The sequence below is a fragment of the Rhamphochromis sp. 'chilingali' genome (genome assembly GCF_963969265.1).
Source record: "Rhamphochromis sp. 'chilingali' genome assembly, chromosome: 9".
Lineage (NCBI taxonomy): Eukaryota > Metazoa > Chordata > Actinopteri > Cichliformes > Cichlidae > Rhamphochromis > Rhamphochromis sp. 'chilingali'.
In genome coordinates this window covers 30,194,061-30,220,437 of record NC_137936.1, presented here as the reverse complement: position 1 = coordinate 30,220,437, position 26,377 = coordinate 30,194,061, and the positions used below count along the sequence as shown (strand labels likewise).

The window sequence follows — 26,377 nt, the reverse complement described above, 5'->3', positions numbered from 1 at the left end:
AGGGTTTTCCTTTACAGAAAGTGGCACACAAACACTCAGCAGACAATGAGAGACTAGCAGACCATTGACAGGAACAAACAGTGCCAGGCAGAGATGATTCTGCCGCTGGCATTCCTTCCTTCTTCATCTTTTCTTCAGCATCCCGGTGGACTTCCTATCAGGAGATATAAATGTGACTTGGCCAATTTAGTAACTGCAAACAGTTCTTTGAGAACAAACGGAATATGTCTTTCTTTGGCTGTCAAAAGGTGTAACAATTTGAGTGGGAGGCTGTTCACAGACATTTGTGGATTTCATGGATTTGCTTACACATAGACTTGCCCTACCAAAGACTTTGAACCCAGAAGATAAGCCTTATTGGTTTATACTTTATGAATGATCACGAGAGATTCACAAGGCGCCTGTGCCAAAGGCCAGGTGTAATACAATAACACACTGTAAGCACAATATGATAAGAGGGCTATCTTTACAGATTTTTGATCGTTTATTCCTACTTTCTCCCAGATCTGCTGTCATGTTTTCACTGTTCAGACATATGGGGATGTATTATTCATTCAAGAACCATTTTGGCCTTCATATGCCCTCTGCTGTACAGAGATTTGGTTGTAATGTCAGCTCACAACAGCACATTTGCTGGTGATGTCACATTAATCAAGGAAACAAAACAGTAGGACTAACTGTGACTTCCCCATATCCCATTTGTTTACACAGCACAATAGTGGGCAAGACAAGTGTGTCCCTTACTGTTCAAATGCTGAAGAATATCCTGATCCATGAAGTAGTTTTTTTTAACCAAAACATAAAGTATGTTAAGTATAAAATATCTGCAAAAATGTGTAAGACTGACTGGCTGCTGTACCTGCATAGGCTTGAAATGGATTGTTGATTAATTCAAACTAGCCCAAATTACTGTAGTATCTATGTTAATTCCCTTCTCTTATTTTCACCTGTTCTTTTGCAAAACCATTACTGATGATTTTATGTGTAATCTGGGTGTCTCTATATGCCTTGATTTACCTGTGAGGTTAATAATACGTCACTAGTTGGAGGATTTGACAGAAACATATGTAGGAAAGGTTAAGTTCAATAAGTCCTGCAGTCAGCTATTAGAAGTGAATGAAAGCAATTACTCAAAGGTCTAGAGGAACATTTTAATCAATATGGTGTTATTCACCTTACAATACAATTTGTTAGAAAACAAAGGCCCAAAGACATTGCCTGTATCAAATGTTGATATATTTCCTCCGTATACATGCTATAAAAAAAGGAATTTCATCCAAGATTTGTGTAAGCACGACCTTAAACAGGTCATTCACACTCAAAAACCCTCCAGTGTGGTTGAATTAAATCAATTCTGTAAAGAAGAGTGGGCCAAAATTCCTCTGCAGTGATGTGAAAGACTCATGGTCAGTTATTGCTAACACTTGATTGCAAGGGTGCGGCACGCACATGATCCGAAGATTCAAAAAAGAAGAAAAAAAGTATGTGTATGGTGCGCGTGGTGGGTCTGTCAAACGATAGTTATGGTCAGCGCTAGCGGTCCAAGTGGAGGAGCAGAGGAGTTTGCGGTATTCAAGCAGCCCTTTCCTGCCCAATCCGACCGGGCTAAAGTTATTACAAAAGCTTTTGGGGTGTTTAGCTGTAGACGGGAAGCCGTATTCCGTTGTGCGAAACACGGGGTTTAAACTATGATTAACGCGCTTGAGCCACGCTACGCGTCCACTTTAGTGGCAAGATCATTCCAAGCATGTATGAGCAGGAAAAGTTTAAAGTTATGGCTGAACTGTCCCAGGCATCTTCTGTTGCCCAACTACAAATGGGTGGATCTCCAGGGCAACGGAAAGCTACGTGACCGTGACAGCTCATTATGTCACAGCGGAGTGCGATATAATGAGCGGTATGTATTGTTGTAGGGTCCACCTTACAATATAAAGCGCCTTGAGGCGACTGTTGTTGTAATTTGACACTGTATAAATAAAATAGATGCAAAGCCCTATATTGTACAGTCATTTTTTTAATATAATTTTGTGGAATAAGTATTGAGTTTAATGTTTTTAACAGGCAAAAAATACTTCACTAAGTAAATGTTACATTTTTGTCTTTTTTTGTTGATCCGAAAATTGATCCAATCAGTGACTTAAGACCGTGAGCCGATCAGAACCGTGAGAGTTCTGATCAGTTGCACCACTAATAGCTTTTCTCCCATAGTAAATGAAATCAGTGTTTATAAACTGGGTTTTGTATTATCTTTGTTTATGCTTGTCTAAAAGTTTGTTTGATGATCTGAAGCATGTAAGTATGACAAATATGCAAAAACTAATAAGAAACCAGGAAGAAGGTTTTTTGCATTTTAGATTCAATGTCTCCAATGTCTATAATAATATAATGCATATAATCATCAAAAAAGACACGCCTGAAAGATCATAACATTTATCACAAGTGTTTCTAAATATCAAAGTTGTCTGATACATAAGGGGGAATTCTCCAGTAACATCAAATACTCAAAAAAAATCCCTGTGTGAAGTGCTATTATGAGCTTGTATGATGTATGCTGTAAGTGTTTTATTGATTTGTTCTTTGTGCACATTAAAGATAGTACAGACTAATGCTGGAGCATCCAAATGTAGCGGGAATAATTCCCTGTTGCCAATAAAAACTCTTCAGTGGCTTTCCTCTGAGTTCCAAGTAGATGTCAGTCTCTTCTATCTGATCTTGCTCCAGGCTAGAGCGTAACAATAAAAACAGCAACTGGGACCACAGAACAACAACAGTAACTACACTTAGTTAAATCTAAAATGTCTTATGTAAACAATCTCAGACAATTCAGTTTTTGATATGTGCAGCGACTTTCTTAGATTTCTGCAGTCTGCTGTTGCCTTTAGCATTAGATTTGACATTGTGTTTGTTTGATGTTTGCTATTGTGCACTTTAAAGTAACAAGGCAAACTGTCATTGTCAGTGACAAACAGGGGTGGCTGCTCTTTTGATGTGCCAATCAAATCAGAGATCACATATGAAAATGTGCTCCCAAATGAAAGAATATCTTTGGTTTTCTTACGAAATCTCAAGAAGTTGTTTTAATAATAGTGCAATTAACACACAGCTACAGGTACCTTGGTGTTCATCTGAACAATAGACTGGACTGGACTCATAACTCAGACGCCCTCTACAGGAAAGGGCAGAGCAGGCTGTACCTGCTGCGGAGACTCAGGTCGTTTGGAGTGGAGGGCGCACTCCTGAAGACCTTCTATGACTCTGTGGTGGCTTCTGCTATCTTTTATGGTGTGGTCTGCTGGGGCGGCAGCATCTCTGCCGGGGACAGGAAGAGACTGAACAGGCTGATCCGAAGGGCCAGCTCTGTTCTAGGATGCCCTCTGGACCCAGTGGAGGTGGTGAGTGACAGGAGAATGGCGGCTAAGCTGTCATCACTGTTAGACAACATCTCCCACCCCATGCAGCAGACTGTGACAGCACTGAGCAGCTCCTTCAGTGGGAGACTGCGGCACCCACGGTGTGGGACGGAGAGATTTCGCAGGTCTTTCCTCCCCACTGCTGTCAGACTCCACAACAAAGACTTTAACTGATCAAGCACACACATCCACACATGTGCAATAACACTAAGTGCAATAATCTTTTCTGGCATCGTTGTATTTTTACTCAGTTGTATATAGCATTTGTATTCTATTTTTATCTTATTGTATATTTTATTCTACTGTATATAGCAGAGGTGTGGACTCGAGTCACATGACTTGGACTCGAGTCAGACTCGAGTCATTAATTTTATGACTTTAGACTTGACTTGAAAAAATGTTCTAAGACTTGTGACTTGACTTGGACTTTTACACTAATGACTTGGGACTTGAATTGGACTTGAACCGGTTTACTTGAAAAGACTTGATATTTTACCCCAAATATAAAATTTAACATGCATATTATATAGAGATTGAAAATGTGACGTCATTCACGGGTAGAACCGCAAAGGATTCTGGGAACTCGTGGCAAGCGGTACTAGCGCACGCAGGCTTTCAATTAAAATCAGTTATACAGCGATAAAAAGAAACACAAAAATGTCAAGAAGCCGTTGTATTATTAACTGCAATAGCCGGTCGCATGACAGCCACGGGAAGCCGACGGGTAAAGAGATCGGTTGTTATCGGATTATGTCATTGAAGAGAAATTGTTCGAGCCATGTTTCCGAAGTAACAAAGAGGCGACTGGATTGCAGCCATTCAAAGACCAAATATAACGTCCCAGAACACTCCAGCTCACAGGTTAGTCTGCTCCAAGCATTTACACAAAGGTCAGTCTGCTGTTGTAGTTAATGCGTCATTTTTCTTAACATAATTGGTGATATAGGTTACAAGCAAGTCTGGCGCTGAACAGAAATTGTCGCGCTATGCTCCTTTATTTATTGCGCATAAATAGTGAATTGTCCTGACACAATATTGCGTTTCGCTTCTGTTATTATGGTACATTGACAAAAACATATACTTTTATTCACAGGATAAAACAGGTTTTTTGTATCACTAATTGCCCAGTACGATTACAGCATACAGTATTATTGTCACTGCTACATTTCTGTGATGGGTACCAGAAATTATTTCCACTACTACCCATCCCACTACTACCCACTACTACTACTACCCATCCGTCGGTAAACTGTACCTGGGCTTGTTGCAGTGACCTGAAGTTACTAAACTTCATGATCGTATGCACTCACTCCAAGAACCGTATGATTATAAATATGCATATAAATATGCTACGATGAGATAGCTGACTTCATCTAACTAGCAAATGTTGTCCAGGCTACGTTGGTGATGCAGTTTTTTTTAATGTGTATGATATTTTTGTCATGCGATTTCAAAGCCGGTCCTACAACCGCATCCAAGAATAACATGCAGCTTATCTCAGAACTGTCGGTGAAAATTATTCTTGGAGCTAAGTTTAATTGAGCTGCATTTTAAAGAGGTGCAATTTCACAATTTGTGTATATTTTCTAAGTTCACTATTTTGTCATGTGTTGAGAAAAACACAGATTTTAAAATTACATGGTCTAATATTTACATTTAGCATAACTGCAACATTATTTTTTCGTTTTTTTTTTTTTTTTTTTAAAGACTGGAAAGGACTTGAAATTCAAAGTTTCAGACTTGTGACTTGACTCGGACTTTTACACCAGTGACTTGAGACTCGACTCTGACTTGCCTGACATTACTTGAGACTTGACTTGAGACTTGAGGATAAAGACTTGAGACTTACTTGAGACTTGCAAAACAATGACTTGGTCCCACCTCTGGTATATAGTATTTTATTTTATTCTGTACAGTTGTGTACTGTATTTATTCTTATTGTATTCTAATTTTTGCACTGTCCACTTCCTGCTGTGACAAAACAAATTTTCCACGTGTGGGACTAATAAAGGTTATCTTATCTTATCTTAAACCTTCCTGCAATTCCATTAAACATGTAATTTAATTGAAATCTTAGTTTCATTAGATCTGACAGAAAGAGACTAGTCAATACTACAGAGGTCAGGGTGCCCTAATCTTTAGTTCCTAGCGTTTCTTACGTTCCAAAATTAGATCTCTATACTTCCATAACTTAGCAGTTATGTGCAGAAACAACATAGAAGATTTTTTAAAAAGTGTAAATAGTGAGATGCTGAAGATGAAAATAGTTTATGGGGTGAAAAGAATAGGTGCATACCTCTGTTTGGAACAAGACACCAAGTTAATTATTTTACTCAGATTTGATGTTTTGGCTTTTTTGTCAGTACCGTCAGCAGTTCCAAATACACGAGAACATATAGCATAGTTCACAGAGTACATAAAGAGACTTCAAAGTACCACCACATTGCTGCTGAATTGCTAAATTAAAGAACACAGTTGTTTTCGCACAATTACATCAGTCAAATCAAGTTTTAAAAAAATCTATTTTCCAGTTCAGCTCACCGATTGAGCAGGCGACCATATGCCATATGGCTGAAATGCAGCATGGGTTCAAGTCTTACCCACGGCCCTTTGTTGCTCATCTTCCCCTGCTCTCGCCTCCTTTCCTGTCTACTCTACACTCCAAATAAATGCAAAACTCCCCCCTTAAAAAAAATCCACTTTGAAACCAAAGGGGAAAAAGGCGATCCTTAAAACCCCAGATCCTGTATGAGAAATTATATTTCTGACTGAAACTACTAATCAGAAATTCCAAGATTGTCAGGGTCAGACCCTGAAAACCCTACCTTAATTTAACCAACACTGGTTGTTTGTTAATGCTTTATGTCAAAGCTTTTTAAACTTCACATTTCCTTTCATAGTTCCTGAAGCAAAAACAAGATAAAAAGATATTCCCACACTAAGAGAACTTTTGAGTGAGTGCCAGCATTATCTTTGTTTTGACACTTACTGTGACCGATGAAGGTTAGTATATCAAAAGATGACAATTAGTAAACATATTCAATTTCACTGAATTTCAAACAAATGTTTCCTTATGGCTCAAAAGTTTAATTTCACCTCTATTCTATACTATTTATATGATGCCAAATCATAATAATAGTTGCCTCGAGGCACTTAATAAAGCAAGGTAAAGACACTTCAATAACACAGAAAAAGCCACAACAATTAAAGGATCCCCTATTAACAAACACTTGGTGACAGTGAGAAGGAAAAACTCCTTTTTAACATGAAGTAACCTTTGGCAGAACCAGCCACAGGGAGGGACAGCTATCTGGTTGGGGCTGAGGGGAGGAAGACTGGACAAAACCCAGACTGTGGAAGTGAGCCTGAGTTTAACAACTAATGATTAAATGCATAAACACAGAGTTATGCAGCTCAAAGTAACAGGGCAAACTTTCATTGTCAGAGTGTATAAACACAGAAAGTGAAAAGAGGTGAACGAAGAACAAACACTCAGGGCATCATGGGAAGCTGCCAACAGCCTGAGCCAATTGCGGCATAACTAAGGAAGGATTCAGGGTCACCTGATCCAACTACGGTTAGGTCTATAAATATTTGGGCAGAGACAACTTTTTTTTATAATTTTGGTTCTGTACATTATCACAATGAATTTTAAATTAAACAACTCAAGACATAGTTGAAATGCAGACTTTCAGCTTTAATTTAGAGGGTTGAACAAAAAGATTGCATAAAAATATAAGCAACTAAAGCATTATAAACACAACACCTTCATTTCAGGGGCTCAAAGGTAGTTGGACAAATTTGCTGTCTATTTGTAAGCCTTTCTGTCCAAAGTTTAGGCTCCAACAAGAGAAATGGATGCTCATTAAGATCAGATGACTGACTTGGCCATTTAAGAATATTCCACTTGTTTGCTTCAATAAACTCCTGGGTTCCTTTGGCTGTATGTTTTGGGTAATTGTCCATCTATATAATGAAACACCACCCAATCATTTTGACTGCATATTTCTGGAGTTTAGTGTTGTTCCCTTGGTTGGCTGTTGTAAAGAGATTTCTCTTCATCATGGAAATGATTCTGCGATCTTCCACCACTGCTGTCTTCCGTGGACGTTTGGGTCTTTTTGCATTGCTGAGTACACCCGTGCTTGCTTTCTTTCTTAGGATGTACAAAACTGTAGATTTTGCCTCTCCTAATATTGTAGCAGTTTCTCAGATAGGTTTTTTTCTGTTTCTGTTTTTCTGTCCGTTAGCAGCTTCAGAAAAGCTTGTTTAACCCGCACAGAGAGCTACTTTGACCGCATGTTGTCTGTTTACAGCAAAATCTTCTAGATGCAAGTGCCACACCTCAAATCAACTCCAGGCTCTTTATTTGTTCAATTGACAATGACATAATGAAGGAATTGCCTGCACCTACCCATGAAATTGCCTTTTGCAAAAATAGTCAGTTTAGAATCACTAACTAACCTACTAAACATGTTGTTGGCAATTACGCTAATGAAGGCTAATGAATTTTGTTAAGTTGACTTGGCTATAGAATTTGTTATCAAAAAGAGCTAACAGGAAATAAGATAAGACATGTTTGGGTAACATGACATTAGTGTGACTACAAAATACTTCAGATAAGCTTCTACATCCAAACAGTTCTGAATGTGTTCTACTAGTTAATTATCTAATTCTTGACCACATCCCAAGGGAATGTAGTCAGTGTGCGATACAGTACACCGGTAAACATTTGGGAGGCGTGTACCCACTATCAAATGGCTTATTGTTAAGTTCAGTCTGAAGGCCTTACATGTGTACACTGTGTGAGTGCATGTGTGCAAGTTTCATGGGTGAATGTTTGGCAAAATGAAGAGGGTGTCCACTGATAGTAACGTCTTTGTGGTAGTTTAAAGACATGCATGAATGGATTTCTAATGTCTGTTGGAAGTGCTGGACTGTGACTAAGGAGAAAAAAGATCGGATACAGTGAGCCCATAGAGTTTCTTTAAAAAAAATGCCTTGGACATCCGGCCAGTGAAGCAGAAACAGAGCCCTAGCACAAAATGCAAATTAGTTGGTCAGAGGTCCCTTAGGCCCCCCAACTGCAACCCTCCACCCTCCTGTGTCCCCTTTCTATTCTGCTGAGAGTATAGAGGCAGTGTGAAATCCATCCCAGAAGGGGCCATTGTACGCCGGGAAGCAACCGTCAAACTGGAATGGTTTAGGCCGGGATCAGGCCTCTTTTTTATAGCTGAAGGCACTGGAGAAAACCCCCAGCTAGTAGGTGTTTTGGATCTAGGTTGAGCCACCAATCCCTCTCTCATCCTTCCTGGTGTCTGTCTCTGAAAATGCTATCATAACAAGGCCTCATCCTCTGTATCCCTGCTGGCTATTTGAGGCAGGCTCAGGTTTAATCGTCCATGATGGTGTGTACTCTGCCAAAGGGCCACACAGGTATCTACCATTCCCATCCTTTGCTCTTCTCCTCCACATTGTCCATTCAGCTGCCCTTCTAAGTGCCAGACTGAGAGACAGAGAGGCACAAACCAGCACACCCACCCCCAACTCCACTCCATCAATAGCCCTCTTGGACAAAGCTGCTGTCTTTGCAACATGCTAACCATGCTGAGAGTGGGGAGTGAGAAGGAGAAGAGACAGAATAAAAGGATAAAAAAATAAGACAAGGAAAGGGAGAACCTATTTGGAACACAACAAATATGCCTCTCACCTCCTTGTCCTCAGTAGTGTGTCCTCCGAGAAGCTTCAGGCACTCCCTGATGACCCTTTAATCCTGGTAGCCTCCCATAAACTCTCAGCTTTTACCACAGCTCCAGTTCCAGCACACTCATCTTTATAGTCTCCTGTGAGGGCTGCAAGTGGCTGAACACAGATTGGAAACCTCCTGTCCTGTTTACTTTCCCACAACTTCTCCCCTGCACCGTGTGTACAGTTCTAGATGAGGTAACCTTCTTTGCTCCCTCCCCTTTTTCGCTGCCTGGTTCGGTTCCTCCCTCTGTCTCCCCTCTCTTTTTTATTGCCCCCACCCGCCACCCCTCAGCTCATCCAGTTTCATTTTGTCCTTTCTTTGGTTTTTCTCCCTCCTCCCACTCTCCAGACCCCTGCTGCTGTCCAGACAGCGGCACAAAGCGGGGTGAGGGTTCTCAGTCACAACTGACCAATAGCAGATTGGCAAAGGCAAGCATTCAGCCAATGAAATGCCTAGGGGATGATATTTTCACCAATCAGGGGCGAGATTCAGACAAAAAGGGGTTGGACTAGAGGAATTAGGGGCAACGCTATCTCACAGCACTTCCGTGTGGGATGAAGGTGTCTGTGCTAGGCAGCCGGTTGAATTGAAACAATAGATGAAAAAATACTTTTGGTTCTCCAGCAAAGTAATGCTTAATACTATAATCCTTGTGTTCCCCCCACACCACACACAGCCTGTGTTTAAGGTGCGTTGATATAAGGCTTTAATACGGACTTTAAAGAAGCAGTCTATTATCTGAATTGAACATAAATGTATATACTTTCTTATTTATTATTATTTTTGTTTAGGTTAGACAATTTGAGAAGATGGGAAATAATCCCTTGCATTGTAAAAAACAACAAATATGGACTTATTTTACTTCAAATTCTATATGGGTTTGTTTTAACGCTAGACATTTTGATACACAACTTTTGACATTATGAAACAGACATGGCACTCAAAGAATCCTGAACTGAAATCTGTGGGTAATGGGAAATCACACCAAAAAAATCTTTTCTTTTCTTTTTTCTTTTTAAATCACATGTGACTGACGATTCTATACATGCACATTTTATGTCTTGGTGACCACAGACCAAATTACATGCAATTTATGGTAACTGGTTATTCTAAATCAGCCACAGAGAGTGTGTCATCTGTCTGCGCTAGCCCTGTCATGTTTTGGCAATGTGTCCAGGATGCACTACAGTGAATATCTGAAACAACATGGGGAACTGGTGTGTTAGTATCACAATGGAAGCATCTTAGGGCCATGTTAAACACAAACTATCAGCATTCATAATTACTTAACAAAATAAACACCATCATTAATATTAAATAGGCTTTAAGTTTCATAAAGCGATCGTGGCTCAAGAGTTGGGAGTTCGCCTTGTAATCGGAAGGTTGCCGGTTCGAGCCCCAGCTTGGACAGTCTCGGTCGTTGTGTCCTTGGGCAAGACACTTCACCCGTTGCCTACTGGTGGTGGTCAGAGGGCCCGGTGGCGCCAGTGTCTGGCAGCCTCGCCTCTGTCAGTGCGCCCCAGGGTGGCTGTGGCTACAATGTAGCTCGCCATCACCAGTGTGTGAATGGGTGGATGACATTATGTAAAGCGCTTTGGGGTCCTTAGGGACTAGTAAAAGCGCTATATAAATACAGGCCATTTACCATTTACCATAAATAAAGGTACTCAATTTGAATTGGACCAGGGTGATCAAAGTTCAATGACCCAGTTTACAAACACACATCCAGAGTGTTTTTGGACAAAATGATTTTACAATTTGACTAAGTTTTTTTGAAAGTACATTTTCATTGACCTGATGACAGTTTTAACATTCGCCATTTCAGGGGCCAGATTCAACCCTTCGGTGGGCCAGTTGCCTCTTGGACTCTGTGTTTGATAGTCCTGTATCAGACTTTTACTTTTTATTGTTACATTCATTCATTCATTCACTTAACATTTTGGCTTTCTTTTTTTCAGTCTGAGTACTTCAGTATTTCTATTTCTGACAATAATCACATTTGCAGTTCTGCAAGCTCATGCACAGTGTGACATGTGCTAGAGGTCGCTGCATATGAACACACTGTAATGTGTGAGGTGAAGTGTAGACAAATGTCATTCGCTTTGATTATGAAATCCTCAGCTCAGTTATTTATCTGCATGCTTCTTCAGCTGTCTCCAGACTGAGTACAGGGCAAGAACTGACCAGAAAACATTCTGTTGTTCAGAAGATTTATTAAAACACATTGAACAAATACACAGAATACAAATAAAAAGATGACAATTCACTTTTTCATTCAACTGCTATACAGCACAAATATCAGTACCATAACACTGCTTGGCGCTCATTGTCTGTAAATGCCTGCTATACCACCACCTCCCAAAAGTGAACCATCAAACGCTTCACATGCTGTGCATTCACTGCAACAAAGGTGCCTTTTAACAGGGTCTTTTGGTAGCTTTTGAAGCCACATTAATAAGCATGTGCATACATTGTTAACATATTGGTAATAGTAGACTGAAGCCTTTTTAACAGACATTACATTCATACTGACTTCAGTTTGATTGCATTTCAGTGAAGTATTGTGTTTTTCGACGTCATCTCATGGTCACAGTTCCAGAGGAAAAGGACAAGTTTTTGATTGATGAGCACATACGGTGCACATAGCAGTTCTATGGCAACACCATCCAGTAAACATTCATCTTTTTCAGTTTAATACAAAAATCTATATGACATGGACTTATCTCTGAAAAATCTTTCAATTTCAACAAGTATTTACATGTTTCTGAGGTTCTGTCTGTCAACCATCCATGTCATGGTCAAGTAGTTGCTGGCATGAACAAAAACGGTAACGGAAACAGCATCGATTCACACTAAAAAAGCGTAGTGCACTCAAGATTAGTCTCATGATGCTTTCCAAATCGTAATGTTTTGAATTTGACTTTTAAGTCAAAGCATTTCGAGAAACGATGAGTGCGATACAAGCTGGAAAAATGAAGAGGGAATCAGAAGAGAGCACCTAAGGACAACCATTTGAACTGGCAAAAAACAGAGTAAGGATATACACTCACCATAAATCACTATTTCTTCACTTTAGATTAGTCAATAGCAATTATCCTTTCAGCATTTTCAAATAAGTGCCTTGGCAATGGCATAATAATAATCATAATACAAACATATCATTGGAAAAAGAAAAAAAAGATAGATTTGTCAATAAAGATTTGTACATTTAGTCCTAATATTCTTGCAGTGTGTTAATAGAAAATTAAATACGTGTGAATTTATAAAAAGACTGTTTTACCAGGTGCAGTCACTTTAGCACAAAACAGTAGATGGAATGAGTAAACATGTAGTAGCCTTATCACCAGGTAAAGCAATAAATGACCACGTACACTGTTACTAAGGAGGCTGAAAGTGACGACATCATCTAAAAGCAATGATGGTCCTTGAATGCTGATGCACAGAGAATATTACTTCAAATGAAAAGCTTTGACTGTAACACCACAATTTACAGTCTTAACCTCTGCGGAGGAAATGCACTGCAACAAGAACAAATCATTCTGGATCATATCCTTTAATGGCACCAAGTGACCAAAAACATTAGATTTAACCTCAAAAAAAGAGAAGCAAACAAAAGCGCAGTCTGCATCAAATGTTAAACTTGAGGTGACATTGCACCATAAGCACATGTGTTCTTATTTAGTCCTAACAATTAAAAGGGAACTGGGAAAGTCCCTGGGATATAAGAGGGATAAAACTCCACCCTCCATTCAGGACTCTGGTCTCGGTAACACTGAAGCCCTGTATGTGGATGTACCAGATGGGTCCCTGTTTACAATGAAGTCCCACCGGTCATGGCCCCAGGGTTAAGCTCTACAGCCACTACTAACATTCAAATATAGAAAGAATCACAAATATTGTACCATACACAGAAATACTCAGTCTTCTCTAAAATGCATTAAAAATCATTCTTGCCACTCCCAAAGTTTCTCTCACTTGATTTTCATGTACAACACTAAGCCAGGCTTCTGATTTCATCCATGTATGTTTACATGTGTTCACTATCATTAGACATATGTGAGGTAAAATAAACAGCAGTCTCTCAGTATATACAGTACAAGAGGCCAACGTTCCCAGGTACTGCAGTCAAGTCTCCCTGCAGGTTTAGCAGAAATTACTTTCTTGAGATTACCAGCAGGTGGCAGTCTTTAGAGGATTCTCCAAAAGCCTGTGTCCAGCTACTGCATACATGTTAATAGTTCTTGATTCTTTCAAATCAATATTTTCTTCACAGGTTACAACATGAATGACAAAACACAAGTTTATTTAAAATAACAATACTGGCCTTCAAAAAGCAATCTCTTATCAAGCTATGACTGTAGACATCCTCGACGACTCCACTCTTCACAGGGGACAAGCTCCGGGGGAGCACAGTCACAGTGTACAGTAAATAGGCAGATGAGTAAAAGCAACTGAGTGTATGCAGATGAAAAGAATTGAGGCTGACGCAAATAAAACACACATTCCAGAATCAGAATGAGCCCCAATCAAGCGCGTCAGGAACTCAGTGCCACCAACTTGCTCGAGTCTTCCACTGTAGTGCAGAGCGAAAGAAGCTGTTTTCAAAGAAGCTGCTCCATTTTCCTTCTTAATCTGCAGCTTTCCATCACAGGTAAACAAAAGCAAACATCTACTGAAATACTTCTATAGGATTCTTTAAAGATAAAAGTGCAATTGTTAAGATACATACGTCTGCATTAAAAAGTTAATTGCCTTATCCGTAGAGAGAAGAGAGCTTGACTTTTAGATCTGGAGTTAGGAAGGAGCGAGAGAACAAGGAGAGGGTGGCGTAAGAGTTGGTCAGTAGTCATCCATTGAGATTCCATCCCTGGGAGTTTCTGACCTGAGGTCAGTGTTACAGAGCTGGTCTAGTCCTCAATACAGATGACATCACTAGGTTTGCCTGATTTGAGGTCAGGCGTAGCCACGTCCCTCAAGGAGTCAAGTGACTTCTTGTCCAGATGGCTTGTAGGGGGTGGGGGGCCATTAGTGGAGACTGAAAAGAGAAGAGATCTTTTTTTTTGTGGTTCACTGAAACAATATGAATGTGAATGTTGAGAATTTTGCCAGATGGTATGAGACAGTTGTTTAAAGGCAAAACAAAGTCAGTAAATTTCTAAATCTTTCTTAAAAAACAAAACAAAAATTAGCTCTATGACAAATTAAAGCTCTATGACCAGCTATTTATAAAGCTAGGTCATAGGCCAAAGTGCACAATGGACATCTGCAGTGATGTGGGAAGATAGAATTTAGCTAATGTGACTGTTTAAAACCTGTGGGTTTCTACTAATGTTTCTACTTTTAAATGACTGCCTATTAGCATTAAGTAAGGATGGCAAGAACAATGACAATAAGTTGATTAACATGGATTCTTGATTAATTAAAATGATCCTTAACAATCACTTGACTTATCTAAGAAAACTAGTGCTTCTGCAAACATATGCAGACTTTTGCTTGTAGCTTTTTATTGCATATTTGCCAAGGTGACATCATTTACTGTACATGTAATCTCTCAGCCTATTGCACATGAAATTGAAATGCTATCTGTGTTGTGTGTCACATACAATATAGTGCAAAATGTTGATTGTTACCGCTGACGTATGGTCCTAAGGGCATCTGACTATAGTTAACCATAGGCTGTCCGCCTGGTCCTCTGAATCCGCCTCCAAAACTGCCGCTGTACATCTGGGAGCAGCCAAACCCACCTGGACTAAACGGCTGAAACACACACAAAGGATTAGTCATCTTGCTGTAAACAGCTTTGTGATTACAGCAGGTATTCAGTATGAGGTTTTTTCTACTATACAGTGCTTAAAAGGCTTGAGTTGCTCTGTAAGAGAAGTTTTCTTTCTACACCAGCAAAGTAAAGACAGATAAAAGCGGAGGAAAGTGCGTCGACTGTGTCATGGTCAGGAAAGCGTTGTCATAACAACCAAAAAAAGACTGTCAGAGCATATGGCCACAGAGACTACGTGGCTGAAATGATCCCTTGTATAACAGAACAAAATACACACTCTACAGCAGAGAGGAAAGCAAAGACACAACAACTTTTTCTCCTCTGGGAGCAAAATGTGGAGCACAGTGGTGAAAGCAAACAACTTAAGGGAGATTTTTCTTTCCCCATATCGCACCTGAGGGAAATCTTCCGTGGGGAATAGCGAGCCTAAGTTTGAGATTTCAAAGGAATAGTGTGGCTGTGTAGTTGCGACAACGGCGAACTTCAAAGGTTTTGGGACACAGCTTTTCCTTTTTCTTAAATTTACTTAGCCAAGTTGCCCACTTTTGAGCCTTAACCTGTTTTACAGGAAATGAGCTCAAATAACTTTAATTCCATTTTTTTAAAAAGCTTTCTAAAACCCACCTGATCTCCTTGACAACCACGCTCCATCTCACCTGCTGCGGTGGAGGTTCATTGCCTCGGCTGGTGAGGCGGCTCAGGATGCTCCGCTCAGACATCTGCAGCCTCGCCGACACCGGTGGGATCCTGGACAGCATGTTGGGCAGTCGTGTCACATCTGCTTTCATGTCACTCAGAAGTTCCTCCAGCTGGTTCAGCACTGCAAGAGCACGAACACACACAAGAGCAGTTTCACTTATGTTAGTATTAAAAGAATGATTTCGATAAAATGTCGGGAAAATGCATGTAAAACTTTTCCAACACCCTTGACATAATTAGTGTGAACCTCAAATAATTAAAAAAGCTAATTTGTTTGTTCCAGGACCTGAAATTAACAAGTGCCAAGAACTAAATGCCAAAACATTTTTCACTGGCAGACAAATCAGTGAGGGTCACAGTCAGCATCATTTTGAAACGATAACATTTTAACGCCTCAGTTTCAATCAGTCTTTGGCCTCTTCCCAAACTTTCATCCTACTAATCACTGTAAGCATGTTTTAATGGTGAGTCAAATTAACATAAAATGAAGCCACTGTGTCAAACAGGATATTTACTGGCTGCCTTTTAGAAGCTCTTCACAAAACAGTGGAGTGGAAATATCTGTAAATGCTTCCTTTGGCATCCTGTTTACTGTCTGGATGGATGGAATTGACCGCTGTCTCCATTTGGAAACAAAACATGTATTATTAACAGGTTAAAATAGCTTTTGTGTACTAGTAATTAGTGAAATGACATTGACACCGTTTCAAATAACATAAAAAAAGACTTTTTAAAGTGTAACTGCAGAAGTTTTTTTCACGTGTTATAAATCTCTTCTAACCCACCCACTCCATGACACGCTGTCCAGCCACAGGAGCATGCTCAGTGAGAGACTGAGGTGACCTAAATGCACCACTGAATGACATACGTAGAGCTGTTTGTATTATTGGAGCTATTTTGCAATTGTTTGCAACATTTGGAATTTTTTATATTGGTGTTTTAACTTGTTCCTTAGTGTTCTTACTGTCTTGGAGCAACATAATTTACTCTGGTATTAGTATACTGATTCCAACAACACAGCACACTGTGAAAGAAACACAAATACTATTTATTTCATAAAATATACTGTCTCAGTTAAAAAATAGTGAAGTGCTGGTAATTCTAGGAAGATTTTAGGGAGTTTCAAGTTAATATTTCCTCCTGCATCTGATTTGAAACAGAACGAAGCACAAACAAACCAGTTACTTTGCATCACAAAAAGCTATTTATCAGCACTGGGTAGCTGAATCTCGCCAGGTTAAACTGTTGCTGTTTTTGACACTGGGCTGCGGACCTTTGTGCAGCACGGCGTTGGCAGGTTTGTTCCCAGCCAGAGACTCTTTGGACAGGTGTTGGTGGGACTCGGCCAGACATTCCACCTCGGCAAAGCGAGTGTTGAGTGCCATGGCAGGGTGACTCGGGTCCTGGGTCATATTCAGGTAAGCCGCCCGCCTCAGCTGCTCCTCGATCACCAGAGCCTGCTCTAACAACTACAGTGAGGCAAAGTAACAAAGAGAAGTTTGTATGAAATGCAGACATAGCAGGGAGATGCAAACTGGTTCCATTTGTATTCAGATTATAATGTGAAGAATGTATTATTGTTATTTTTCTGTTTTTAAAAAAAAACAAAACAAAAAAAACTCCACATTTGCCTTAAAGCGGCGAGCCAGGAATTTGTTTTTCATTTCTAAGTAGTTGCCCTTATGCATCTCGGTCTTGAAAGGCTCATTCAGAATCGCATAACGTGGATCATTCTGAATGTCTTGCCAGCGAGCGTAGCCATGTCTGAGATAAATTCACGGTCAAAGAAAGCAAATGGGAGCAAGGAAAACCTCATAAAATTCTTCAAATAAAGAGGAAGCAGGAAAGCGTAGTTTTACATCATCCTCACATTTTGTAAATATCAGCTCCGCAGCTACTTCTGTCATAAGTAATTACATTGCTCTGCCATATGCTTCTCACTCCTCACTCTGGAAGAAAGGATACGTCACGATGCCAGCCAACAGCCAGTAGTCATGGCGACGGTGCCAGATGTCATGCATCTTTCCAGAAGACAGCGCTGCTCGCTCTTCAGTCTGCCAGAGGGTGTGCAGCTCTGACGGCGTAAAAATAAAAACAGGGTTCTTACAAAAATACAAAGTAATATCCCATATGTCTGTAACACGTAAAGAGAAATAAGAGCATATAAACACAAACAAAACTTATATCAAAACAAAGATAAATCAGTGTGACACCTGAAATAACCTGCAGTAGAGATTCTGAGTAAACCAAAGAAAACACGGGAGGAAAAGTGGGAAGAGAAAGAATATCTATTTATAAGGTGCAGACTTCACTCTACAGTCTGACGATATGGATAGTCTCAGAAAATCAGACTCAGAAGACTTCTATGATGGGCTTATAAGTGACAATTTCTCCCAGTGACACAACATTTGTCAGTGACTTTGTGAACTCAGAGTCTAATTGATCAACTTTATCTCATATCTCATATGTGGATATGAAGGAGGAATGTGACCAGAGTACTCCAGGTGACACCTGGTCAGTCAGCATCAGGTATATTAAGGACAAATAGCAGAAATCGGATTGATTCTTACCTGTAAAACCTCCGTCAGCAATATTAAACATGAACTTTGCTTTGAATCCATTTTTGTCTTCTTTCCTGCTCTCGTCTATCTCATCCAAAGTGTCCTTGTCTCCATTTATTCGACCCTCTAATGCGTCTTCACTCTTTACATCATCTGCAAAGGTTACAATTAATTAAAATAAATATCTGTGGTGTATATAGTGGTGTATATAGCAGAATAATCCTCCATCTTTAATTTAAGGAGTCATAGCACGTTTACCTGGTTTATTTTCCTTGTCTTCAGTTTTTGCCAGAGGAGAATCAGTGTCTCCTTTTTCTGAGGACTTTTCGGTTTCTTTGCATGGCTCCACTGAGGATAGAAGAAAAAAGAATGAATAAACAAAGCACAGCCTTGCAGATAAGTAAAATCTGAAGTACACAGATCATAAACCGCTCACTCTTAGGTGAGGTGATAGTGGATTGCGCTTCGGACTGTTTGAAAGCTGGCTCTTTTGGGTTAGCAGATGGCTCCGTCTTTGTGGAGGGCGACTCGGTTCTGTTCCTCTCATCTCCTGTTTTCTCCTCTGAGTTGCCCTTGTTCTCGTCACTGTCAGTTGCCTTCTCGGGTGCAGATGCTGGCTCAACAGTGGAAGCCTGCCGAGGGAAAACAGACAGGACAACAGAGGGAGAAAGGATAGAGTCGGTAAAGGGCAAAAAAAGACAAGTTAAAAGGTGTCGGAGTTTGACAAGCGTCTTCTGAGAATGATGAGTTATGGTTACAGTGTGATGACCCATGAGATGATGGACAAGACAATAAAGGAGAAAAGAAAGAAAGTGGTGGTTAAAGGGAGAAAAAAAAGGACTCACTTCCTGCTCTGACAGTTTCTTGCTCTCTGGCTCTGTGGCTTCCTTGTCCTCCGCAGTACCCAAGAAAGACTCAGTTTTTTCTACATTCCAGAAAACAACAACTCAGCTCATTTGCAGTCATAAAGTGATACAGCATGAACTTTACTTTAACATTTAGAGGAAAACAGAACATGATCAAAGCAGACCTTGTGGGATAGGAGTGCTGGGCTGAGTAGCCACAGGGCTAGCTGGCACAGGCGTGTTGGGATCAGAGGATACACTCTCATTCAGTTTCTTCAGCTCCATTCCAATGGGAATCAGATCAGGAGAGCTTAACTTCCCATTTACATGCTCAAACTCTTGCACCTACAGTAAAGAAAAGAGATTCAACTGTGATAAAAAGAACATCCTATACTTTCACTGGATGTCCTACTTTCTTTAAATAAGGCATTAGGAAGAACTCTATTATAAAATTATAAAGTACATGTAGCATAATTAAGCACTAGTAAAATATTAATTCTGGCTCAAGCCAGATGGACCAGCTCATTTTAACTTCAAACTTAGCCTAGTTATCATGGCAACTCGGTTTTTCAACACTTTTTAAAAACTTTATTTGCCACAGGCCATGCACAAAAACATTAATAGAAAATCTAATTTTAAACTGTAGCTCTCATAAGGGAAGAGCTGTATTCTGCCAGCTGTAGCTACTTGCTAGTCTCTATCTGTAGTACTTGAGCATGTAATACACTAATGTTATACTTTTAAAAAATCTTGTAATACTACAAGTTTACTATGTATAGATTTAAATAAATGAATTAATATAGCTATTGTTATTTGCTTTATACAGTAGTGTGCAAAAGTCCCAAGCTCGTCATAACTTCTTTATATTTTGTTGTTAAAACTGGTGCAACAATTTATTAAAACACCTGTTAACCTACTTGGAAATAAAACATATAAAGACAGACAGTTAGAAAGGTTAACAGTTCAAATGAGCCTGGAAGTCAATATTTGGTATGATCACCTTTTATTCTTCAACAAAGCCTAAACTTAAAACTCTCTTAGGCAACTTTCTTCTAATTTACTTAAGTAGTCTTCAGGAATAGTTTTCCAGGCTTCTTGAAGGACCTCAGAAATGTGAAACATTTCATCACTGATCCAAGAGAGTGATGTACGTGCTGTTTGCTTGTACTCACATGCCAGTTTTAGGCAGTTCTTGCCCAAGTGAGTCAAGATCTCGATCCAGGATCAATAATTCAGGTAAGGAAATCCCAGAAAGTTCATTCTGTTTATCTGGAAACAGAGTCCAGATGAACAAAATCAAACTTTTAGTGATTTCCAAGCGACTGAAGAAGTCATTGAGAGTCTCTTCATCTGGATGCCATCCATATGACTTCTTCGGTCCCTCCATCCCTTGAGTTTGGTGTGTTTTTATGATTAAATTATTCATAGGTCAGTGTTAAATGGTTAAACTATTGTAAAGGACCATTTGTAAGAATTGTAAGAAGGTAAGAAATCAAGGGTGGCTCAAGAGATTTGCACAGTACTGTATAATATAAAGAAAAAGTAGTATTAGCCTGTGATCCTACATTGGCGAATATAATTGTGGAAACTGTATTTAGTAACTTTCTAACCTTTCTAAACACTTTACATACAAATCTTCATTCACTTCAGTCTCAGATGTATTCACTGCTGACAAATCTCCAAAAAACATCTTATTTTGGAATATGCATGATGTTCAAAGCAAGAAAAAGTTTGTACCCAAAGATTACCCCCCCGCCCCCCCGCTTTGGCTTCCTCCAGGATGGGCTGACCTACTTTTTCTAATCTCAATGTTCCAGCATAGGAAGAAAATTTCTTTGGCTGAATAATCGGTACCTTTTTCCTGACAAGGGACATGACTCCGATCCTGGTAAGAACATGCTGACGAGACAGCCCCTCGCGAGGGACTCCATCGGCAAAGGTCTCTGCTCCATCTGCCCCCGGCTCACATAAATGTCTCATGAACAGAGACACGTAGGCCCTAAGGAACACAAAAATTTCTATAAGGTTACCAGCACAAACTCACATTTTCAAACCTCTACTAACGACTAGGGAGGTAGCAATAAGCTTGTTTCAGACACGCACTCCTTTCCTGTCATCTTAATGTCATTCAAGAATGCACACCCTGGTGGCAGAAATCTCACTGTTTCGAGGTGATACACTGCCATGTATCACTCTGAACTCAAACATGTTTCTGCTGTGCAGCTCACTAAACGACATGACATTTTGGAGAATTCCCCAAATAACAACATCATGAGAAAAAACCTAGTGTGAGACACCCATTTTCAGTCAGTGTATCACACTCTCACACTGCCCAAACTACTCTCCTGACAGTATCAAAGCTTCTTCTTCAGGAAAAGACGATTATATACGTTTCACAGGCTTACACGCTCGACACGGTCGGAACACCACAGCGAGTGCTGAAGATGTTTGTTGCTGGAAGCACATACATACCCTACCTTTCATGCTAGATTTTGTTGTACATTTTAACATCTATTAGAAACTGAAACTACACAGATGACACTGTGTACTAGACAGGTGCACTGTTACACTACATCAGCATGTAAGCTACAGGTTAACATTTTCTGATCTGTTTAATGAAGCTTAGTAAAATGGGTATCCATAACTACATATAGGATGTGCCATCTCTAATTATTAAAGAAACTATCAATACATAGAAGACAGCTGAAGTAAATGCTAATGCAGTGTAGTGAGTCGCTTTGGTAAAACATAATGCCATCACTTCAACTGACTGATTGAGAACAAGGTCAAAGTAATAGGTTTGCCAATAGTGTTATTGGCTGCAATAGCAGCAACAGGAGTGATGTGTTATAATTTGCAGGCATAAAATTTTAGTTTTAACAACCTGTGGGCATTTTCTTTCCCACTGCTCCAAATTAAAGTGAAATTGGCAAGGCCGACCTTTACCAACGTGACATGAGCAATCTGGAGCATTGCCATGGGCTAGCAAACAGTGTAAACAGTTGATGAAAGAGCCAAGAGCTGCCACTTAATATAATGACAGGCCCCTCTTGAGAAAAAAATTGCACTGTGTGAAAACAAAATTACAACTGATTCAAATAACGCTACTTGTGTCATAGTTGAAAAATGAATAATATTAGAGCTTCACCTGAACTCGCGCTCACTCTTCCCTCTCAGGTCCCTAACTAGCCAATGAGAGTTGAAAGCATCCTGAGGGGGCATGCCCCAGCGCATGATGGCATTAAGGAAGGCTTTCCTCTGACGAGCGTTGAACCCAAGGACCTTGAAATGATGATAATCAGAAAACAGAGTAATAGAGATGTTTTAGATAAAGAGGTTGTGAATTCAAAAAGTCAGAAAGAAGCAGTAGAAAGACATAAGAAGTATTCCCTTGTATATTAAAACAGTTCTAAATTATACTTGTGGATATATGTTTTATGATGTAATAACAGGGTGAGAATTTATTGATCCTGATTTCTCATTTTACAAAGAAGCACATGATCAGCTGCAGAGCAGTGATGCTTCCTGACATGCTGCTCAAAAATGTCAAATTTTCTTCAAATGAGGAAATATTCTAAAGTGACTGATTACAAAATGATCTGGTAAGACAAACAATTAAAGTAAGCCAATACACTTGAAGATATGCGAGGACTTCCTGGAATTCATACCTCGATACTGCCTCCAACCCGAGCCAGTAAGGGTGGAAGAGGTTTGTCTTTCTCACTCTTGAGCTGCCGACGTGATTGTCTGCGTCCTCCTACGTAGAACAAAACAAAGTCCGTTGTCAGAAAGATGGGCGCATGTAGGGACATGTATAATGACAGAAAAAATACAGTAAGAATCTGTTTTGTTTATATTCAAATGTGACTTATCGTGTTTTTTGCTGCCTACCTTCAGGCCTCTCCTCGAAATCTTCGTCCTCGTCCTCGGACCCCACGGAGTACTCCGACTGATTGTCTGAAAGATCATCCTGCCATTCTGAGCCACACATCAAAGAGAAACAGTACATTGCGTTCGCTTCTGTTGGTGGCCACCTGAGGGCGCCATGGCACTGCAGATTACTACAGACCACTACAGTCGGGCATGCACATACTGTACCACTTCAGGCCTCTGGAAGTGAAGTGAGGGTTTGCAACTATGGCAGACAATCACTTTAACTTTGAGTGTACTCTAAGCTACAATGAGCTTTAAAGTCTTTATTCACTCTTAAATAAAAGTTCAACTGCAGGACAACTACAATCGACAGGACACTGAGCATGCAAAATTACTGCAAAAAGGGGTGCTTTAACACCCATTGATAAAACTACATAAATGCATGAGGTACAAGTGAGCTTTAGGGCAGTATAATGAATTCTAAGAGTTACAATGAAGAGGATACACCCAAATGATCCCATTTTGAGATAATGCCACACTCTTGTCTCTCTAATAAAACTCGGCAGACATGTTGATAGGGAGGTGCTGTGTGTCTCTTGAGCCTACCTTGGTCTTCCTGGGTCGTATCGTTGTAGTTGACCTGCTTTCGGATGCGTTTGCCTTTGCCCAGATTTCGCGCCAGATCTTCCTGCTGTTGCTCATAGTGGTGGCGGAGGAGTTTTTCCCAGTAGTCCGGATCCACGTTCTCCTCTTGCTTAATGATCTCTCGCTCTACCTCCTCCTGAATAATAGCACATTAGAACACATGCGTAAGTATCTCTAAAACAAGGCCTATGTCGAAGGTAGCGTATTGAGCAAAATAATTGAACTGTGATATAAATGAGATCTACAGATTTTGTGTGTGCGACCCCAATTATCATGATGTCACATGATGTGAAGACGGTTAAAATCTCACCTCTCCATCTTCTTCTTTCACCACATACTGAGCCACCTTGAAGGAGCTCAGGTACTCATTCATATTCTGTATCTCTGTGTCTTCAGTGGCATCCTGGCTGCGGTCCAGCAGCTTTGAGATAGCATCATCGTCGTAGTGAATCACACTGCCCTCCTCACCATCTTTGTTATCACCTGTTAATGAGAGGCTTTTACTTAATAACGAGCGGAGGCGCTTTTGAGCAGAGGAAAGTGTGTAAGCTTAAAAATGCTGATAGAAATCTACACAAAAAGGTCTCTAGCACAGGAATATCTGTGAATAGACAAACCCCAATAAAAATGGGTGTGCTTTTGTTCAATCCATAACAGAAACACACGTCAGTATACACATAGACAGACCCATTGTTCGTGCTGCTTCCATTTCATCTTTAAAAAGCTCCTCAGTTCCAAACTTTAGGATGTCATCCAGTTCTTGTTTGGACATGGAGCCCATTTTGGAGCCCAGGCCAGGGCGCACCACCAGGTGAGTCAGCATCATTTTCCTTTTGGCCACTTGGGTGATTCGCTCCTCCACTGAGCCTCGAGTCACAAACCGGTAGATCATCACTTTCTTGTTTTGGCCTATACGGTGCGCTCTGCTAAATGCCTGTAACAAAGAGGAAGATACAAGGCATGACACTGGAGTGAAGAGGTGAAATTAAAGAGATGGTTTTTCACTTGAGAATTAAAGCTCAACTTGTTACAAATTACAAATAAATAAATAATAATAATAATTCAATATTAAAATATTCTATGTGGAGTCAGTACTTGGATGTCATTGTGAGGATTCCAGTCAGAGTCGTAGATGATGACAGTATCTGCGCTCGCCAGGTTGATGCCAAGGCCTCCAGCTCGTGTTGAAAGCAAGAAACAGAACTGCTGCGCACCTGGTGCTGTGACATAAAACAGAGCAGCGAGTTGCTTTGTGTGTTTAAGAGTGTGTGAGTAAGTGAAAGCCAGACTGAGACAAATGTGCAAGTGCACAAAAAAAACAACCCTCACCATTGAAGCGGTCAATGGCTTCCTGCCTTAGACCTCCAGTAATCCCCCCATCAATACGTTCATATTTATAACCCTCAAACTCAAGAAAGTCCTCGAGCAGATCCAGCATCTTTGTCATCTGTAAACACAATGTTGGACCTTACAGCTAAAAAACCTGAAATTGTCTTTGATGTCATTCATCACATAAAACTGCCATCGCACAGAAATGGCTAAAATATAGACAGACTCTGACACATACATTTATTTGAGTGTTACCTGAGAGAAAATGAGAACTCTGTGTCCTTCATCTTTGAGCTTTTTTAGCATTTTCTGAAGCAGCGTCAGTTTTCCTGAGGACTTCACCAGTAGGTTGCCATCATAAGAGCCATTGGGTAAAACAGGAGCCTCCTTCAAGATAAAACAATCAATGCCAGGATGGAGATTAGCTCGAGAATCATTGCTTGCTACAGTATCTCTGAATAACATGCTAAACCGAACTCAGAAAAAGGGGCAGTTTTCTAGTTTTCTGTGTTGGTTGATATAAGTCATCTGTACTCTGAAATAAAACAAATAAAGTAAATCTGCCTTACCACAGCGGCCACAGGGAACAGGTAAGGGTGGTTGCAGCACTTTTTCAGGTCCATCATAATGTTGAGGAGGGACACCTGGTTCCCTCCACCTTTGGAGTTCAAAGCCTCGAAGTTTCGTGTCAAGATAAACTTGTAATATTTCCTGCAGGTTAGAGGTCAGATAGAGTCAGGAGAAGAAATGAAAATCACAATCAATTATTTGCCCATGCTTCCTTCAACACGGTTATGCTTATTTTTTTCAGGCTTACTTCTGCATGGGGCTAAGCTCCACTCTGACAATCAGCTCTGTCTTTGCAGGCATATTCTTGAAGACATCAGCTTTCAGCCTCCTGAGCATGTGAGGTCCCAGCAGGTCGTGGAGCTTTTTGATCTGATCCTCTTTAGAGATATCAGCAAACTCCTCCAGGAAGCCTTCCAGGTTACTGCAGGTCACAATGAAATGAAATTATATTTTTTAAAAAAAGCCTATTTCTTAATTTAAATGTATTTTATTTAAAACAAGAGATCTATCTATTTTTGCTCCAGTACAATGTGCTGACTTAAAACTGCTTGAAAATGGATGCTGATAGTCTTACTCATCACAAAATGTAAAAGTGTTTTGGTCAGTTAGCTGTGCCTGTGATGTTGGAAATGTATAAAATTTGTCATTCTGGAGTTTTAAATGGACAAGACTCATTACTGGGCTGAACTTATGAGATAATAAGGAGGATCAGTCATAAAATCTATACCAATTTACCTGAGCTGCACAGAAACTGAGTCTATACGGGCAAAAAAATATTAGATGATGGTGAATTTTCATTGGCTTTAGAAAACTATTAAAAAAGACTTAAAATCAGTTTATACACAATTATTTATAATGAAGTTATTTACATTCACTTTCTTCCTGTTTGTATTTTTTATTGTTCATAACATTATATATAT

The 26,377-nt window shown here is 40.0% G+C and overlaps 2 protein-coding genes across 4 annotated transcripts in view; both read right to left on the bottom strand.

The window, feature by feature from the left end:
* arhgef10la (Rho guanine nucleotide exchange factor (GEF) 10-like a) overlaps positions 1-9,408 on the bottom strand; it is a 125,031-nt gene extending 115,623 nt beyond the window's left edge. The window contains exon 1 of one of the 3 annotated variants that reach the window (XM_080890589.1): positions 9,121-9,408. The gene's annotated coding sequence lies outside the window, so the exon portion shown is untranslated. The remainder of the gene's footprint in view (positions 1-9,120) is intronic. The other 2 variants (XM_080890587.1, XM_080890588.1) reach the window with 2 other exon arrangements.
* Positions 9,409-11,403: 1,995 nt separating this feature from the next.
* The window catches only part of chd5 (chromodomain helicase DNA binding protein 5), a 37,176-nt gene continuing 22,202 nt past the window's right edge, over positions 11,404-26,377 (bottom strand). Inside the window, exons 18-40 of the mRNA XM_080891724.1 lie at positions 25,705-25,878; positions 25,457-25,598; positions 25,143-25,274; positions 24,888-25,005; positions 24,654-24,778; positions 24,246-24,492; positions 23,869-24,041; positions 23,520-23,694; positions 22,932-23,018; positions 22,709-22,797; positions 22,189-22,322; positions 20,895-21,039; positions 19,226-19,385; positions 19,041-19,120; positions 18,632-18,827; positions 18,454-18,543; positions 18,205-18,348; positions 17,600-17,708; positions 17,266-17,398; positions 16,908-17,103; positions 15,592-15,755; positions 14,790-14,916; positions 11,404-14,194 (exon numbers count right to left, since the gene is read on the bottom strand). Of these exons, the coding sequence (XP_080747850.1) occupies positions 14,067-14,194; positions 14,790-14,916; positions 15,592-15,755; positions 16,908-17,103; positions 17,266-17,398; positions 17,600-17,708; positions 18,205-18,348; positions 18,454-18,543; positions 18,632-18,827; positions 19,041-19,120; positions 19,226-19,385; positions 20,895-21,039; positions 22,189-22,322; positions 22,709-22,797; positions 22,932-23,018; positions 23,520-23,694; positions 23,869-24,041; positions 24,246-24,492; positions 24,654-24,778; positions 24,888-25,005; positions 25,143-25,274; positions 25,457-25,598; positions 25,705-25,878 (3,268 nt within the window). The 3' untranslated portion in view covers positions 11,404-14,066. The remainder of the gene's footprint in view (positions 14,195-14,789; positions 14,917-15,591; positions 15,756-16,907; positions 17,104-17,265; positions 17,399-17,599; positions 17,709-18,204; positions 18,349-18,453; positions 18,544-18,631; positions 18,828-19,040; positions 19,121-19,225; positions 19,386-20,894; positions 21,040-22,188; positions 22,323-22,708; positions 22,798-22,931; positions 23,019-23,519; positions 23,695-23,868; positions 24,042-24,245; positions 24,493-24,653; positions 24,779-24,887; positions 25,006-25,142; positions 25,275-25,456; positions 25,599-25,704; positions 25,879-26,377) is intronic.